Source organism: Delphinapterus leucas, chromosome 16 (genome assembly GCF_059928025.1).
Source record: "Delphinapterus leucas isolate spDelLeu-1000000601 "Yukka" chromosome 16, BTC_Dleu_Yukka2, whole genome shotgun sequence".
Classification (NCBI taxonomy): Eukaryota; Metazoa; Chordata; class Mammalia; order Artiodactyla; family Monodontidae; genus Delphinapterus; species Delphinapterus leucas.
The window spans coordinates 58,530,224-58,544,801 of NC_143144.1; the positions used below are offsets into that span (position 1 = coordinate 58,530,224).

The window sequence follows — 14,578 nt, forward strand, 5'->3', positions numbered from 1 at the left end:
TCTGTATGTGTCCCTAGGTCTGAAGTGGGTCTCTTGTAGACAGCATATATATGGGTCTTGTGTTTGTATCCATTCAGCCAGCCTGTGTCTTTTGGTTGGAGCATTTAATCCATTCACATTTAGGGTAATTATCAATATGTGTGTTCCTATGACCATTTTCTTAATTGTTTTGGGTTTGTTTTTGTAGGTCCTTTTCTTCTCTTGTGTTTCCCACTTAGAGAAGTTCCTTTAGCATTTGTTGTAGTACTGTTTTGGTGGTACTGAATTTTCTTAGCTTTTGCTTGTCTGTAAAGCTTTTGATTTCTCCATCGAATCTGAATGAGATCCTTGCTGGGTAAAGTAATCTTGGTTGTAGGTTCTTCCCTTTCATCACTTTAAGTATATCATGCCACTCCCTTCTGGCTTGTAGAGTTTCTGCTGAGAAATCAGCTGTTAACCTTATGGGAGTTCCCTTGTATGTTATTTGTCGTTTTTCCCTTACTGCTTTTATTAATTTTTCTTTCTCTTTACTTTTTGCCAATTGGATTACTATGTGTCTCAGCATGTTTCTACTTGGGTGTATCCTGTATGGGACTCTGCACTTCCTGGACTCCGGTGGCTATTTCCTTTCCCATGTTAGGGAAGTTTTCGACTATAATCTCTTCAAATATTTCCTCTGGTCCTTTCTCTCTCTCTCTTCTCCTTCTGGAACCCCTATAATGCGAATGTTGTTGCGTTTAATGTTGTCCCAGAGGTCTCTTAGGCTGTCTTCATTTCTTTTCATTCTTTTTACTTTATTTTGTTATGAGCAGTGAATTCCACCATTCTGTCTTCCAGGTCACTTACCCATTCTTCTGCCTCAGTTACTCTGCTATGGATTCCTTCTAGTGCAGTTTTCATTTCAGTTATTGTATTGTTCATCTCTGTTTATTTGTTCTTTAATTCTTCTAGGTCTTTGTTAAACATTTCTTGCATCTTCTTGATCTTTGCCTCCATTCTTTTTCCGAGGCCCTGGATCATCTTCACTATTATTATTCTGAATTCTTTTTCTGGAAGGTTGCCTATCTCCATTTCATTTAGTTGTTTTTCTGGGGTTTTATCTTGTCCCTTCATCTGGTACATAGCCCTCTGCCTTTTCATCTTGTCTCTCTTTCTGTGAATGTGGTTTTTGTTCCACAGGCTGCAGGATTGTAGTTCTTCTTGCTTCTGTTGTCTGCCCTCTCCTGTGCTCAGCTTTTAACTCCACCCTTTCTCTCCCACTCCAAAAAGCAAAGTCATTAACTAAAAGAAGTCACAAAGTCAGTAGACTAGATTGGAAATATGTTTGGAAGAGATAAACCCACTTCACTAACAGTAACTAATTCTTTATTTTTTTATTTTTATTTTTTGCGGTACGCGGGCCTCTCACTGTTGTGGGCTCTCCCGTCGCGGAGCACAGGCTCCGGAACGCGCAGGCTCAGTGGCCATGCTCACAGGCCTAGCCGCTCCGTGGCATGTGGGATCTTCCCAGAGCGGGGCACGAACCCGTGTCCCCTGCATCAGCAAGCGGACTTTCAACCACTGTGCCACCAGGGAAGCCCCTGTAACTAATTCTTGATATTCATGATGTATATGACACTTGACATATTAAATTCCCAAGAAATTATCATTCCCTCTAAAAATATATTGTACACTAGATAGCTTCAGTGAAACACAGGTGGCTCTAAACTATATCAGCAACTAGCGGAAATGAATTTTTGGTGAATCAATAATATGTCAATTTGGTCATTCTCTGAACCGATTTTTGGCAAATAGCTGTAAAGCTCAAGAAAATTCTGTATTTGGGATGAAGGGAAAAAATCATAATAGCAAAGGAAATAAATACAAACTTCAAAGGGAGCCAGGCAACTGGACCTGGGTGGCTAAACAGGAGTATCCAGAACAAGAGAAATCCAGTAAGACTTGGCAGAAAGCTATGCCAGCAATCTGTATTCCCAATTTAGCCATGAATTGCCTGAAGGAATCCCTGCTGGGCTCTAGAACACTTGTCCGAGATCACAATTTGCTGATGCAATGACTTCCCTGTGAGGAGCAGGAGAGCTGTTTAGGAGCTGCTTGTGGCCAAGGCTATGACGCATTGATCTGGGTGCTCCTAGCAATTCATGTGGTATCTGGCATGTGGTACTAAAGAAACATGGGCTGAACTAGATGAAGAAGAAGAGAGTATTGACAAGGTGAGAGCCACAGAGAAAGCCCCAAGTCTCCCAGAGGCAACGGTCTGAGCAGGAAACTGGGACGCCATCTCATGAGCCACAAGCCCTCCTACCTGCAGTGGCTCAGTAATTTCAGAAGCTGAAATGTTACCAGACAGGAGATGACAATTGGACATTTGGTCTGGATTCTAAGATCCGAAGATGGAAAAGCAGAAGGCGGCAGTGACGAGTCTAGAAAACAGGTCTCCTCAAAATGGTTGATGGACCTGGTAATGTAAAATCTTGAGAAGAAAAATCTAAGAGAGGACATGATTACTGTTTGTTTTCTGGTTCATTCTTTCATTCATGCCTCACTTTCTTCAAGTTTTGGCTCAAATGTCATTTCTGTTTCTACCATGACCACCCCAGTTAAAACTGAATCCACTCTCACTCCCACCCTCAGCACTCCTAATATGCCTTCCTCTGCTCTGTTTTTGTAGCATTTATCATCTTTCAAAACACTATATAATGTTCCTATTTATTATGTTTACTGTCGGTTTCTCCCCACAAAACTGTAAGCTGGGCAGTGGTTTTGGTCACCACTGTGCTCCAGCATCTAGAACAGTGCCTAGTGGTGAGCACACATCTGCTGACTGAACGAATGAGTGAATTAAAACATCTGAGATCTCTGAGGTGCCAGGCTAGGAGCTAAATGCTGAAGATTCATGAGGTAAATAAGTAAACCATTGGGACTTCCCTGGTGGCACAGTGGATAGGACCCCATGCTCCCGGTACAGGGGGGCCAGGTTTGATCCCTGGTCAGGGAACTAGATCTCACATGCATGCCGCAGCTAAGAGTTCACGTGCCACAACTAAGGAGCCCATGGGCCGCAACGAAGACCCAGCGCAACCAAATAAATAAATAAATAAAAGAACCATACTTCACACCATACACACACACACACACAAAATTTTTTTTAAGTAAGTAAATAAGCCATCACCCCTGTCCTGGAGGAACCTAGGGTCTTGCGGGAGGGACAGGCTTACAAAATTGTACATTAAACACAGTAAGTACTGCTTTTCCCAAGCGATGCACAGTCCTGTGATGACTCAGAGCACTCTAACAACTAGCTCTGCCTGAGAGAGCTCAGGATTCAGCATGGAAGTGACCCTTGCTCAGGCCTTGAAGGACTTGGAGGTGGGGACTGGGGAGTCAGAGAAGTGAAGGGGGCATTCCTAGCAGAAGGAACAGCTGAGGCAAAGGTGCCAAGTCATGGCAAGGCTCGGAAGGTCTAGAAAACAGCAGGCTCTTAGGATGGCAGGCCCCTGAGAGGATGGGAGCAAGAGTAACTGCAAGAACAGGATGACACCTGGCTACAAAACATGCTGCATGCCCAGGTCAGAGTCTGCATTTTACCCTGTAGATAATGGAGGAGCTACTGTGTGTCTGTGAGAGGGGAAGCAGGTGACACAATTAGCTCTTTTTTTTTTTTGCTGAGGAAGATCATTCTAGCTGTACTGTGCAGAATGTACTAGAATGCGGAAGAGACTAGAGGCAAGAGGCTATTACAAGAATCCAAATGAGATGATGGTAGGCTGAGCTAAGATAGTCACCTGGGGATGGTCCAGGGAAAGAGCAAGTGCTCAGAGCTCAGTATCAACTGGTACCCAGGGTGTTGTAGATGCCAAGAGGGTATCCTAAACCATTACACACACACACACAAAAAGTAAAAAGTAAAAATCTTCAAATATTTACAGACTGCCATTTAAATTTGTTCTATGATCAAAAACATAACACAGGATGAACTAGACTAAGAGGAAGGGCTCTATGCCACAAGCAATAGCCCCAAGCCTCAGTATTAAGCGATCAAAATGGAGAACAGAGCATTTTGTTCCTGGGCAGAGGAACAAGCATCTATCTGCCAACATAGTTAATAAGCATCATATCAGAAATGTATAGTCTTAGAGGAAGAAGCTCCCCAACACAGAACCTCTGTTTTCATTTGTCAGCAATGGAATTCCAACTAATTTATCAACAACGTCTCAGAAGATCACCTCCAGTTGCCAAAGTTCCCCATTTTCAAACTTCATCAGGACTCTCTCCCTCAGTGGAAACCCTAGATTTTCAGAGCAACTTCCCAATGCCACTCATAATCTCTAAAGTCTACCATTTCTACCCATATTCCTTCTGTTCCTAGAGGCAAGTCAGTTACAGTCTCTTATACCAATCCAGACAAAACCCTCATCAAGTTAATTACTTATCTAACCATTGATATTAGTTCCAAGACCTTCACGCAGAGCCTCCAGGTCTCCTGATATACATAAGAATGTGCCTGTGTGCAGCCTTCATTTTACCCTGCCCATTCTGCTTATCAGGGCATCTGGGTAACAGCATGGAAATAAATCAGTGACTCCAAGATGTGGTCTCTTTCATGCATGAAGGCTGTATCTGCATGAAGGCTGCTCAGCGGGGCTGACACTGCCTAGCAGAGCAATAAGGGAAGTTGGTTTAAATTGCACAATACCTAATTGGACTATTGCAAAAACCTGAGCTCTTCCCTTTCCTCCTCATCCAGCCAGGTTTATCTTCTTCAAACACTCTTATTGGGTAACTTCTCTGCGCAAAACTTCAAGGGGCTTCCCCTGCCCTAGCTGTCAAAATCAGCCTCCCTGATCTATCCAGCATGTTCCCAGCCCATATCAGGTAGGTCTCTTTACAACCTAGACCTGCTCACCTCCAACCTCTGTCCCTGGACTCCTATTGCTCCAAACAAATACCCCTCCTTTTTCTTCCTCTGTACTTTGTGGTTCTCAACCTTGGCTGTACTTTGCAGTCACATGGGGAGCTTTTAAAAAATACCCATGAAGGGAAGGGAATTGTAGGGAAAGGTAATAAAAGGGCAGAGAAAGGTGGTACCCTCCAAGATTCTGATTTAACAGGTCTGGTATGGGATCCAGCCATCAGAATGTTTTTAAAACCTCCCAGGTGATACAGTCACAGTTGAGAACCAGTGTCCTGGCCTCATTCCCCAAGGTTCAGCTCAAGTCCCATTTCCAGCCTTTGTCAGGCTCTCTGAATTCCTACAACACTGATAATCTCTATCACACCACTTTCTGCCACATACAGACTCTCCCCAAATGCATTTCTCTTCCATGTATCTCTAGTTATACATAGACTACATACCAGGAAGCACTTAAATGAAGAGAAGCTGAGATCAAGGCTAGAAGAATCAAATATTAGAACTGGCAGGATCTTCAGAGAGCATCTAGACTAGTGGCTCTTGGACTTTCGGGGGCCATAGGTTCCTTCAGAAAATCTGATAAAAGTTATGAACTTTCTCTCCAGAAATACACATACACACAGAATTCTGCCTAAAATTTCAGGGAGTTCAGAGGCCCCTTGAATGATCCCCTATGCAAATGCTCCTTATGGGACCATGAACCATAAACTAGTCTTTTCCTAACATATAGATGAGACATAGGGGCTGGAGGGGCAAATGACTTGCCTTTGGTCAAAAGTAGTGGCAGAGCTGGGTCCAGACCCTAATCTCTTGATCATTCCATTAAATTCCCTTGGCTGGCATTTCCACTGACTGCTTCAAACCCAGCAGCTGAAATCCAATCATCTCTTGGGCAAAAGTGAACGACTGAAGAAAGAAGCGGTGCTTTACAAAAGCATGTTATTTGTGCTATCAAGTCCCTGAGGTCACACTATTTAAACCCTTATTCACTGACAGTTCAATAGACATAACACCTAATTTTTAACCACTTTTTACCCTCACAGTTTCTGGAAAAAAATAGATCCTCACCCAAAACTCACCCGCTTCTCCTGCAGAGCTGGGCTGTCATCCCCAAGGGCCAGGCGGGAAGCACGGGTCCGGAACTCTGCCAGGCCCAGGATGGGCAGGTACTCGTGGTTCACACTGCTGTCATTAGCAATCCTCTGCTCCACCTTCCTCACGACTGGCAAAACCCAGGGCTGGCTATCATCCGTGCGATAAGCTGGGACACGGGAAAGAGACATACAATGGAGGAGTCTTAGGCTTCGTCCAAGGAAGAATTCAGAGCTGTGAACAGGGAGAGTTCTACCACCTTCCAATCCAAACAGAACTGTGAGGGAAATTAAAGTTCATTCACTTACTGACTGCCTGCTTTGGGCCAGGCACCGGGCTAGGTGCTGGGAAGGCAGAAGCACAGTTTCCTATCCTTATGGAAATTATAGTTCTTAAATATGTGACCTCCAAAAAGTAGAATGCTGAAATAAAACTGGGACATCAAAGAGCCTGATCGAGTGAGAGAGTGCACGCAAAAGCACTCCACAAATTAAAAATACCTTACAAATGCTATGTCAATATCACTAGGGCACTGAGGTCTCTACGACCACTGGCCCAGTAATCGCCTTCCTTCTGCATCTCCCCAAGAAAAGGGTTCGGTGCTACTTCACATGAACGCTGCACCTTCAAACATAAACATGGAGAGAGAGGAGGGTGGAGGGAGGCCCACCTCCTCCTCTTGTCCTGTAAGAACAGAAATGAGACAAATGGCGAGGAAACACCTGTGACTCAAGTTTCTCACAACTGGTTACACAATCATCGAACAACAAGTTTAAACGCATCTTTGTCCTCTTGCTGTTTTTTGACATCAGTCAGTGTTTACCATTTTGACTGTTCCTACCACTCACCAGTCACTTCCTCTGCTTCACACTTTTATGGATCTAAGTTTACCTGTTTCATAATTTTTAATCTTGATTACAGCAAATTTCTAAGCATTTCTTCTATGCTAAAAGTATTTTTAGTCTACTTTGAGTTATCCTATCACTGATTTTTTTCCCCTATACTACCCTATAATCATTTTGAGATTATAGCTTGAGAGGGCAGCTGCTTTGGCTTGCATCCAAGCCAATGACAGAGTCTGAGCAGGATTCCTGACAGGGATTTGCTTCTGCTGGACTGTTTAGGTCTCCAATAAGCCTATACTTTGGCAAGTAACAGTGAAACAAATTTTTTGAGTAATTCTTCTTTATCTTGTTGATTTCTGCTCAACATTAATCCCTGACTTTTTTTTTTAAATCACTTTTTTAGGGTGGCTGATACTGTTTACTGAACAACACATGTTGACTGTAGAAAATTTAGAAAAGTCCAGAAAGAAAATAATAAACATTAGGATTAACATGTAATTCCAGCACTCAGAGATAAGGAGTATGAAAATTTTGGTGTACAGCCTTTTAAACTTTATTTTACATGAGTATATTCTTTTATCAATTGTGTCATTTTTTATATAGAATTTTCAACATGCTTTTTTCCACTTATTAAACATATATTATGAATATCTTTCATCATCATTAACTCTTTAAGTCTGTGCACACAGACTGTCTTTGTTCTTTTTAGAGCTGCATAACTGATAAATGTACTATAATTTGTTTTGTGAGTCTCCTGTCGATGGACATTTGAGTCATTTCTAATCTTTGGCTATTAGAAAATAATACTTCAGTGAACCTTGTACATATGTCATCTTACATGTATGTAAACATAGCTGTAAGAGGCAGGATTGAAAATGGAAGAGTAGGTTGAGAAGTACGTGTATGTGTAATTTTGTTGTTGTTTTTGAGGGTATACATTAGTTTACTACTTTCAACTGATTTTCATTTTACAACACATGGTTGTAGGACAAATATGGTTAAAACAACTGATTGGAAGAATACTGGTGGCAATCAATGAAAAGTTTAAATGCAAATATATTACTTTTAAGCATACTTTGTGTATTTGTAGTTTTGACAGATATATCCACATTGCCTTTTTTATAGGGCTGTTATCAGTGTACATCGCTGCCATAGGGCAGGTGTGTTATCAGTGTACATCACTGCCATCAATGTACAAGAGTGTCTGCTTCCCCACAGCCACAGCCACTGAGTGAATTTTTGCCAATTTAAGAGTCCAAATGCTATCTCAGCGTAGTTTAAATTTGCATTTCTCTTATCGTGGAGGCAACTGGGCATTTTTCACATATATGAGCCATTTACAACACAATTTTAGTGGCTAGACAATATTCCTTTCTATGTATAATTTATTAACTATTTGTGTTGCTTTTGACTATTTGCTAATATAAACATTGTAATTAATGTTCTTATACTTTACACATTCATGAGTGCTTCCTTAGGAAAACTTTTTCTAGATGTAAAATTACTAGATCAAAAGTCAGACAACAAATAAGACTTTATAAGATATTCTGATTTTGCATCTGTCTTCTACTCCATCAACTAACCCTACCTTCCAGGAATGTGTCATCTGCAAATTTGAAAAGCACATCAAGCTAGTAATGAAAATGTGGAGAGAGTTCCAGACTGACAGCCACTAACCAACAACCAGTCTCTGGGTAGATGAATCTGACTCACAATACTGTCATATCACTCACATTAGACCCCCTGGCCCACCAAATTCCCTCCCTCTCAACAAGTTCAAAAAGTCTACTTTATCAGTTGAGATTTGGTCTGGTTTTTCAAAGAGATACCAAAATAATGACTCCCAAGTAATTGTTTTCCCTGAAGTAGATCACCCCATCTATGATCACAATGCTACCATTGTTCAAAATATTCTTGGAATTCTTCTCTTGGAATTGTTTTTAGAGGAGACATCTCATTATTCTGAATATCCTTAATGATGCCAAATCTTTGTCCTTTGAAAGTAAATTTAATTTTTGAAAATGGTACTTGTATTATGTCCAGCAAAGTAGGTGGGTGAATGGACTGAATAATATTAATGGAGAACAGCTATAAAAAGATGGCCTCCTACATGGGTCTAACATGGTTTGAAGGCCATTCCAAAAGGGGGTTTTCGGAAAACTTTGAGCAATAGCAGTATATATGGACTACACTACACAGAGGGGATACTGTTTAGATGTACAAGAATATGGGTGTTTGTGAAAAACTAGTTCTATTATGCTTCCCATCTGTGTTTGGATGGTTAATATATAATTATGCTACATATATTTATGATATGTCATTTGTAAATCATGTATTATAAATAAATAAAATATGAAAGATAAAGCCATAGTACCACTGTTCTTACCAGTAATGTATACTCTGTGCAACTCTAAAAAATCCTGTGATAGGACTGGAGGCAGGGAGGCATTGTGTCCATATTGTGACAAAAGAGAAAATGGCCAATTCACACCTCTGCTTCCTTCTTCACTGCCCAGTTTCCCCCAGATTCAGTTCTAGATTTATTCCCAATGCCTTGTCTCACTGCCCTACTGAAGGAGACCTGCAGTTACTCTTGGGCGTTTGGAGCAATGAGGTTAAGCATTACCAACAACCACTATTCCTGCTCTCCCAGAGGGGTTTTATTCCTGTTTTGTTGGACCCATGAGTTTCTCATTCATTCTTTCATTATCTCACTCATTTGACGGCTACTTATTGAATCCACCATGAACCAGGTACTGGCTAGAAGTAGCTACACAGAGATGGGTAAGATAAAACAAGATACTGTCTTGGCCTCCCTCCAGGAAACATAGAGCATAGAGTCCTTAGTTCTCCTGTAAGTGAGCAGGGAAGATGAAGTATAAAAGATGAATAAGAGTTTAAAAGACAGGAAAAAGGACTTTCCAGACAGAGGGAACACTTGTGCAAGGCCCCAGAGGCTTGAAGAGATGAGGCTCTTGAGGATCTGCATTTTCATGGCTCGGATGTAAGATCCATGGAGAAACAGCAAGGAATGGCTCAGGGAGTCTTGGGGTCTCTTCTAAGGAACTTTGTCTCAATGGGGAAACCATTGAAAGCATTTAAGCAAGAGAGTGACATGGACAGCTGTACATTTTAACAGAATCATTTGAGTGACATGATGGAAAATAAACTGGAAGGAGGACAGAAGCAGACAGTGAAGTCAGGAGGCTGCTGCAATAATCCACGAAGGAAATAGTGAAATCTTGAATCACAGCAGCGGCAGCGGCCGCGGGGATAAACAAAAGGGGAGACATTCAAAATAAATTTATGAGGTAAAAAAGACAGAACCTAGTGACCAAATAAATATACATGGGACTGATGAAAGGGTCACCGACAACCTCCAAAGTCTCTCTCTGGTCTGGATAAAGACTAGTGGGGGTGGGGCAGGGGAGAGGGCAACCAAGATATAGAGCAAAGCAGAAGAAAAAAGAAAAGATTGAGGGGAGGGTGGAATCCATGCATTGTTTTAAACACGTTGAATTTGAAGTGGTTGTACAACGTGTCCAGCAAACTGTAGCGAATATGGGTCTGGCATCCAGGGAAGAAGTCCAGGATGGAAAGAAAGATTTCATAATTATAGACATGGACGGTGGCTGAAGCCATGGTAATAACAAGGAGTTACTGAATACTTACTACATGCAGGGCACTGTGCTAAATACTTCACATTTTTTTTACTTTCATTTAATTCTTATAACAACTCACAAAATAGATATTATGATCTCTATTTTCGGGATCTGCAAACTGAGGCCGGAAAAGTTCGCCCAAGATCACAAGAACTGTAAGAGTTAGGCTGTCATACTATTAATATTAAGTTCATGGATCCCTGTGCTTTTTCTAAAGAGCAAGAGATGTCTAGGGAAAGCCTGAAGCCAGCAGGTCCCAGAGGACTGACTGTGCAAGGGGCCTTTCTACCTGCCAGCATGCCCCTCAGCTCCACACACCACACCCTTCTCCCTGAGGACCAGCTCTTTTAGAGGAGTCACACAGGTTGCAGTTGAGTCTCGATTTCCAGAAGAACACGGAGAATTAGATGATCAAACCATCACCCTCCTCCTCCTCCTAAGATCTCCACTTCCCCCATCCATCCCTACCCAACAGCCCATGCACATATGCCTCTTTAAGGCCCTTCTCCAACTAGGGTCCTGCGGAGAGGACCGGGGGTACTCAGAAACACCTGATACAGCATGTCTCTCCCACAACTTTATTTGAAGATGCTAAGAACCCATATTAAAAACAACAACAAATATGAAAGCAAGCACAGTCTACCTGGAACAAAAGAAAGCCAAGTTTACATGATGAACAGACTGGAGTCTATGTAGAAATGTCCTGCTTCAGGCTGCATCAGGCTGAATGAACTCATATCTCCCCTGCCCCTAAAGTCACTTGTCTGAAACTTTACGAAGCGCTAAAACAGCCAACTCGAAGAGCATCATATTTAACAGTGAAAAATGTGATGCTCTGCTCTGTTTAAGTATATGGAAATTATGCAAATAGTCACAGCAAGAAGAAAATCTCTGGGGAAGCTATCTGCAAGTAGGAATGAGCTAATGAGATTATAGTTGCAGTTTGTTCTAAATGTCCAACATCATTAGAACTTGAGCTGGTTAACTTCCATTAAGCTTTATCTTAACTTAGAAAAAAAAAAGGGCATCTTCACCAAAGTCAGAGATTAATTATCAATACATTTCCTTCACAAAGGATATACTTCGGGATGTGTATAAATAGAGCTAGGACATACAAAAGCCGTAAAGAGACTTCTTATTCTACTATACTTCAATGAGACCTTTATCTGAGCACCTGCCATCCACAAAAAAGACGGGTCACAGTGATCATCAAAAATAACATTTATACAACACTTTTCATTTATATTTCACACACATAATTATTCATTTAATTCTCAGTCATCTGATGAAGCCAGTAACATTATTATTCTATACTACAGTCATGTAACATGCTAGTGAATCTTAGAGTATAATTTTAGAGAGAGGTCATTCCGTTCTGGCTCCTCATTTAACAGACTGGGTCCGGGGATGTAAATAATACTCCCAAGGTCACATCACTGGACCGCAGGCCTGGGCCTGTACCCAGGTGTCCTGGCTGTTCCACTACCATACACTGGCTCCCTCTGGACCACCTGAAGGTGCCCAATAGAGAAGGGGGCAGAGACCTAGGGATCTGAGAAATGTGGCCTAGAATCCCAGCTCTACCAACTACAGCCATGTGATCTCGACCAAAATGCTTCATCAATCTGGGCTTCAGCTTTCTTACCTCTAAAACAGTAATAGTAATAAACAACCCTCCAGAGTCATCCTAAGCACTAAATGCAATTAACTGCATAAAGCATTTGCTTGTAATAAAGAGAAAGAATTCCTCGGTTCCAGGAAAACATGACAAAGGCACTTTCACAGTTGAATTGACCACTATCCGGGCTGCAGAATATGCTTCTGAGCCAATCACTTCTGGCCTTGGCTGGCAGGGTGCTTTTTCTATGCATTAGCAATTTATTTCTGAACCAATGTCAGAAATTATTTCATTTTGCAGTTCTTGAGCTGAAAATTTTTATTCAATATCTTTTATGCAAAGAAATGCGAAAACAACTACAGTAACAGCTAATACTTACATAACTCCTACTTATGTGCCAGAGACTGTTCTAAGCACTTTAAATGCATTTAATCCTCACCAAAATCCTGTAAGATAGTTCAAGGGTAATTGAGCCAATGAAACCTAAGGTTTTAAAAACATGTATTTGGATTAATATCAATACTAGTTCTTCACGATACATCCGGCCCTAAAGGAATACTTGGAGGTTTTGGATTGGTTTTAAATTAAGAGCTTGAATAGTGCTCATTCCAATTCAATTCAAGGCAATCTTTCAATATTACTTCCACTTTGCTGCCTGCTAAAAACATCACTTTCCCTCTGTGGGTGAAACTATGTATTCTGAATTGACTTTTTTATGCTTTATTATGGAAAATTTCAAACATACACAAAAGTTGTGAGAATAATATAATGGATGCCCATGTACCCATTACCCAGGTTCAACAAACCATCACTTTTTTTTTTTTTTTTTTTTGCGGTACGCGGGCCTCTCACTGTTGTGGCCCCTCCCGTTGTGGAGCACAGGCTCCGGACGCACAGGCTCAGCGGCCATGGCTCAAGGGCCCAGCCGCTCCGCGGCATGTGGGATCTTCCCGGACCGGGACACGAACCTGTGTCCCCTGCATCGGCAGGCGGACTCTCAACCACTGCGCCACCAGGGAAGCCCAAACCATCACTTTTTAATGGCTTTTTCCTCACCCCTCCTGCATATTCCTTGGTGAAGACTTTAACAGGTTCTATGTACAGACACTGTCACTGTGGGACACCTGATTCTGCACCTCCTTCTCGCCACTGCTTCTCTGCTACAAAACAGTTCAATTTTCTCTTTCAGAAATTTCTAGTCTTTCTGCTCTAAGTCTGTTCCCTAGCACAGAACATTGTCCTATTCATTCTCTTCTCCCTGGCTCATCTTTCTATGTGGTTGAGTAAGTGTTGGTGTGGCTTCAAACATCCAAATGACAGTGACAGAAATAACAAATTCACCAGATAAGATTAAGATAAGAGTTAAAGGAATTTCAGAGGCATTTCAGTCCAAATCTTTTTCTTGGCAGTAGGAAAAACTGAGGCCCATGCTCTGAGCTGTCCAAGAAATACAAGCAAGAAATGATGACAAGGATGTGTGGAAAGTGAGCTTCTACTGTCCACACTCTTTCCTCTCTTTTCTACCATCTCTACCACCATTTCTACCATTCCCACCACATCTGTGAGAGCCAGAACATTCTTCCCAGATCCCCAGGGAGCATTAACCTGTCTCAGAAGCGTTTTAGATCTCTATTACATCACTTAACACCTGCTGATTTTAATCTCCTTGGGGCCAAAACCAAGACTCAGTCTTCCCCGCACAAGGCTTGGTAAACTACCTGATTGATAGCTCAAACATTTACCGACCCAGACCAGAGCTCCCTAGGGCTAAGAGTTCTCCTTTTTCCATTCCCCAGCAGCCAGGACTCCAAGCCTATAAGACTTCCTATTTTTATCCCTCTCCTTTCAATCCCTGGCCGCCCCATTTCTTAAGAGGCGAAAGGATGCAGTATAAAGAACACACAATGCGGAATCGGAAAAACTGAGTTTGTGCCCTGACTGCTACACCTTTTCTGTGTGTACACTGATACATCTCCCTTTTCCAGGGACTCCATATGCCCATCTGTAAAATGGGCAGGTTGAACTAAGCCTCATGGATCTTTCCTCCTCTCCGACGGAGCTAAGCTGGACCTGGTTATCTCCTACGGTCCCCACAGCCAGGGGGGTTAGGCCCGCTCCACTCCCAGGCTGCTCACACTCCTGGGCACTGCATCCTTACCTCCCACTCCCAGGTTGACCTTGCGAGGGTCCGGATCCTCCCGGAAGTCAGCAGTGAGCTTAAAGACAAGGACCGGCTGGGCCTGAGGAACCTCGGCAAAGATTGATGGAGGCGCCATAGCTAGAAAGCTGGAGTCGGCCGAAAGCTTCCACTCTGCGCTTGAAGCCGCTCGGTCCGGTCCAACCGCGGCGACTGGAGGAGACTCTCACCTTCACCTAGCCGGCAGGGGCGGGCCCGCGGCCTCCAATGGTCGAGCCGCGTCCGGAACTTGGCAACGCGGTTAACCAATCGCGAGTTTCTGACGCAAAAGGA

The 14,578-nt window shown here is 42.4% G+C and overlaps 1 protein-coding gene across 5 annotated transcripts in view; it reads right to left on the bottom strand.

The window, feature by feature from the left end:
- GOT1 (glutamic-oxaloacetic transaminase 1) overlaps nt 1-14,494 on the bottom strand; it is a 59,875-nt gene extending 45,381 nt beyond the window's left edge. For 3 of the 5 annotated variants that reach the window (XR_002643923.3, XR_016388139.1, XR_016388138.1), the window contains exons 1-2: nt 14,267-14,493; nt 5,971-6,152 (exon numbers count right to left, since the gene is read on the bottom strand). Coding sequence is in view for 2 of the 5 variants with exons in the window: in XM_022569100.3 (XP_022424808.1) it covers nt 5,971-6,152; nt 14,267-14,384 (300 nt within the window). In the remaining 3 variants the exon portion in view is untranslated. Of the gene's footprint in view, nt 1-5,970; nt 6,153-14,266 lie in introns of all 5 variants that reach the window. The other 2 variants (XM_022569100.3, XM_022569099.2) reach the window with 2 other exon arrangements.
- Between the last annotated feature and the right edge of the window lie 84 nt (nt 14,495-14,578).